Source organism: Babylonia areolata, chromosome 2 (assembly GCF_041734735.1).
Source record: "Babylonia areolata isolate BAREFJ2019XMU chromosome 2, ASM4173473v1, whole genome shotgun sequence".
Lineage (NCBI taxonomy): Eukaryota > Metazoa > Mollusca > Gastropoda > Neogastropoda > Buccinidae > Babylonia > Babylonia areolata.
Window position 1 is genome coordinate 17,120,852 of NC_134877.1, and position 2,500 is coordinate 17,123,351.

Sequence of the window (2,500 nt, forward strand, 5' to 3'; positions counted from 1 at the left end):
ACAGAGAGAGAGAGACAGAGACAGAGAGAGAGTGAGATACACACACACACACACACACACACACACAGTGAGATACAGAGACAGAGAGAGAGAGAGAGAGAGAGAGAGAGAGAGAGAGAGAGAGAGAGAGAGAGAGAGAGAGAGAGAGAGAGAGAGAGAGGCACACTCCCTACCAGCCAATCAGCCGGTCAAGTTCAACAGTCAGTTACACGAAGTTTGGTGAGCGCTGACCAGGTTTATTGTCACGGATTAAGATAATAACAATTTTGAAAAAAAACAAAAAAAAAACACAAAAAAAAAAAAACAAAGGGAGAAAGAGAGGAAACATGCAATGTGTTAACACACACCTGTGAGTAAATTAACACATCGTTTAGACACGACATGAAGCTCACACACACACACACACACACACACACACACACACACACACACACACACACACACATATATATATATATATATCCGCACATGCACACGTGCATGTATACATCACTACCACTTCCACCACCACCACTATCAACAAAAACGAGCCAAAAATAGGCAAAAAAAAGGGAAAATAATTCTACAAAATCATTGAGAGAGAAAAAAAAAAAAAAGGATGGGTGAATCTTGTTTCATGTGCAGATTAATGACGGGTTTGTCTTGGTCTTCCATCAGGAAACAAGGTCATCACATAATGGCAAAACAATCACATTCATCTCATTTACAAAGTACTGTTGCAAAAAAAAAAAAAAAAAAAAAAAAGAAAGAAAAAAAAGCAAAAAAAAAAAAGCCCGTCTTCTGAAGAAACAAAAATCGCACGCTTGCACGCTCGCGCTGACACACACACACACGCGCGCACGCACACATATTCACGCACGCACACACACACACACACACACACACACACACACGCACGCACGCACGCACATATATTCACGCACGCACGCACACACACACACACACACACGTACACGTACACACACACACACACACACACACACACACACACACACACACACACACACACGTGCTCACGTAATACCCCAATCTAACGTATTTATACCATTGAAAGTTGTTTAATGTCCACATGGACATAACATGGTATGTTTTTTATATTCTTTGGTTTCATTATCATGTGTCACGTAACACACTGGGCAGTGCGTAAACCACGTTTGTTTCCGTGCCTTTGAAATGCTTTCTGTTTATAGATCAATGATAGTCTCCAACGCATCTGGATGTACTGTAGATAACCGTCTGACGGTTACGGATGAAAATAACAATAACATTATTATCATTATTAATAATATCAAGGTGACAATAACATCAACAAACATTAAAGACGAATATGAAAAACATGTGAGCAAATGTCTTAACTTTCTTCTTCTTCTTCTCCTTCTTCTTCTTGTTCTATAAAGAAAGATAATCATAATTCTCACATCGCTAGCATTCAGTACGGTTCCACACACACACACACACACACACACACACACACACACACAAAGAGCTTTAGACTCAGACAGACAGATAGAGAAAAAGATTGAGAGAGGGAGAGACAGACAGACAGACAGACACACAATCACACAGGGTGTTCGTGGTGAGGGAGGATCTCCTCCAGAGCCAGACGCAGACGTCCCCAGAACGCGGCCTCAGCCCCCGGCTCCTCCTCCCCCTCGCCATCCCCCTGCCCCCTCCACTGGATGTAGGTCGTGGTCTTCAGCACGGCCATCATGGCCGACGTCGCCACGTGACGCGAGGTGACGTCATCTACGCACACCACTATCAGAGCGTCATCGTAGTCCAGCACGTGCGACAGGCAGAGGGACAGCTCGAACTGACACCATTGGCTGCGCACGAAGTGCCGGGAGAAGACCATGAGGACCTTCTTGCTCTTCTCCACGCACTGCACGATGTTGTCCACGATGTTGTTGCCCGGGAGGAAGTCCCTCTCGTGCACGCACAGCCTGAGCCCCATCTCGCCCTCCAGCTTGGCCAGGAGATGCCCACGCACCCAGGGAAGGTCTGGCGCCGCGTAGGACACAAAGACGTCGAAGTCAAAGTCGTCGGCCTGGAGCCTCTGTCTCCTGAGTGCGTCCCGGCCCCGAAAGACCTCGTACATCAGCAGGCGGATGTACCAGCGGTAGCGGAACAGCAGCGAGACGAGCAGCAGGGAGGCAATGAAGATGCTGCAGGTCTGGATGAGGAGGAGGCTGGCCTCCTGGCTCAGCAGACACGCCTGGTCCGCCATGAAGAACTCGGCCAAGGTCGTCGTGGCCGTCCCAGCAGAGTTGTAGCACTTGTAGCTTTTCTGCACGGCCTGGCCTTTGAAGAGGGAAGACTGCCGCGACTGGAACCAGCGTGCAAACCACCTCAGATCACAGGAGCATAGAAATGGGTTGAAGCCCACTTCAAAGTGGAACAGGCCATCAAGCAAGTCCTTGCTGAAGGTATGCTCGTTTATTGATTTTATTTTGTTGTTTTGAAGACTCAGCCACCGAAGAGAGTACAGCGAATCAAAAGT

At 47.3% G+C, this 2,500-nt stretch overlaps 2 protein-coding genes across 2 annotated transcripts in view; one reads left to right on the forward strand and one right to left on the reverse strand.

The window, feature by feature from the left end:
* The window catches only part of LOC143279274 (uncharacterized), a 56,790-nt gene that overhangs the window by 34,554 nt on the left and 19,736 nt on the right, over window positions 1-2,500 (forward strand). The gene's annotated exons all lie outside the window — the stretch shown is intronic.
* Window positions 964-2,500, reverse strand: part of LOC143279258 (toll-like receptor 2) — a 3,084-nt gene continuing 1,547 nt past the window's right edge. The window contains exon 1 of the mRNA XM_076583335.1: window positions 964-2,500. This exon is cut by the window's right edge and continues 1,547 nt beyond it. Coding sequence (XP_076439450.1) covers window positions 1,559-2,500 — 942 coding nt within the window. The 3' untranslated portion in view covers window positions 964-1,558.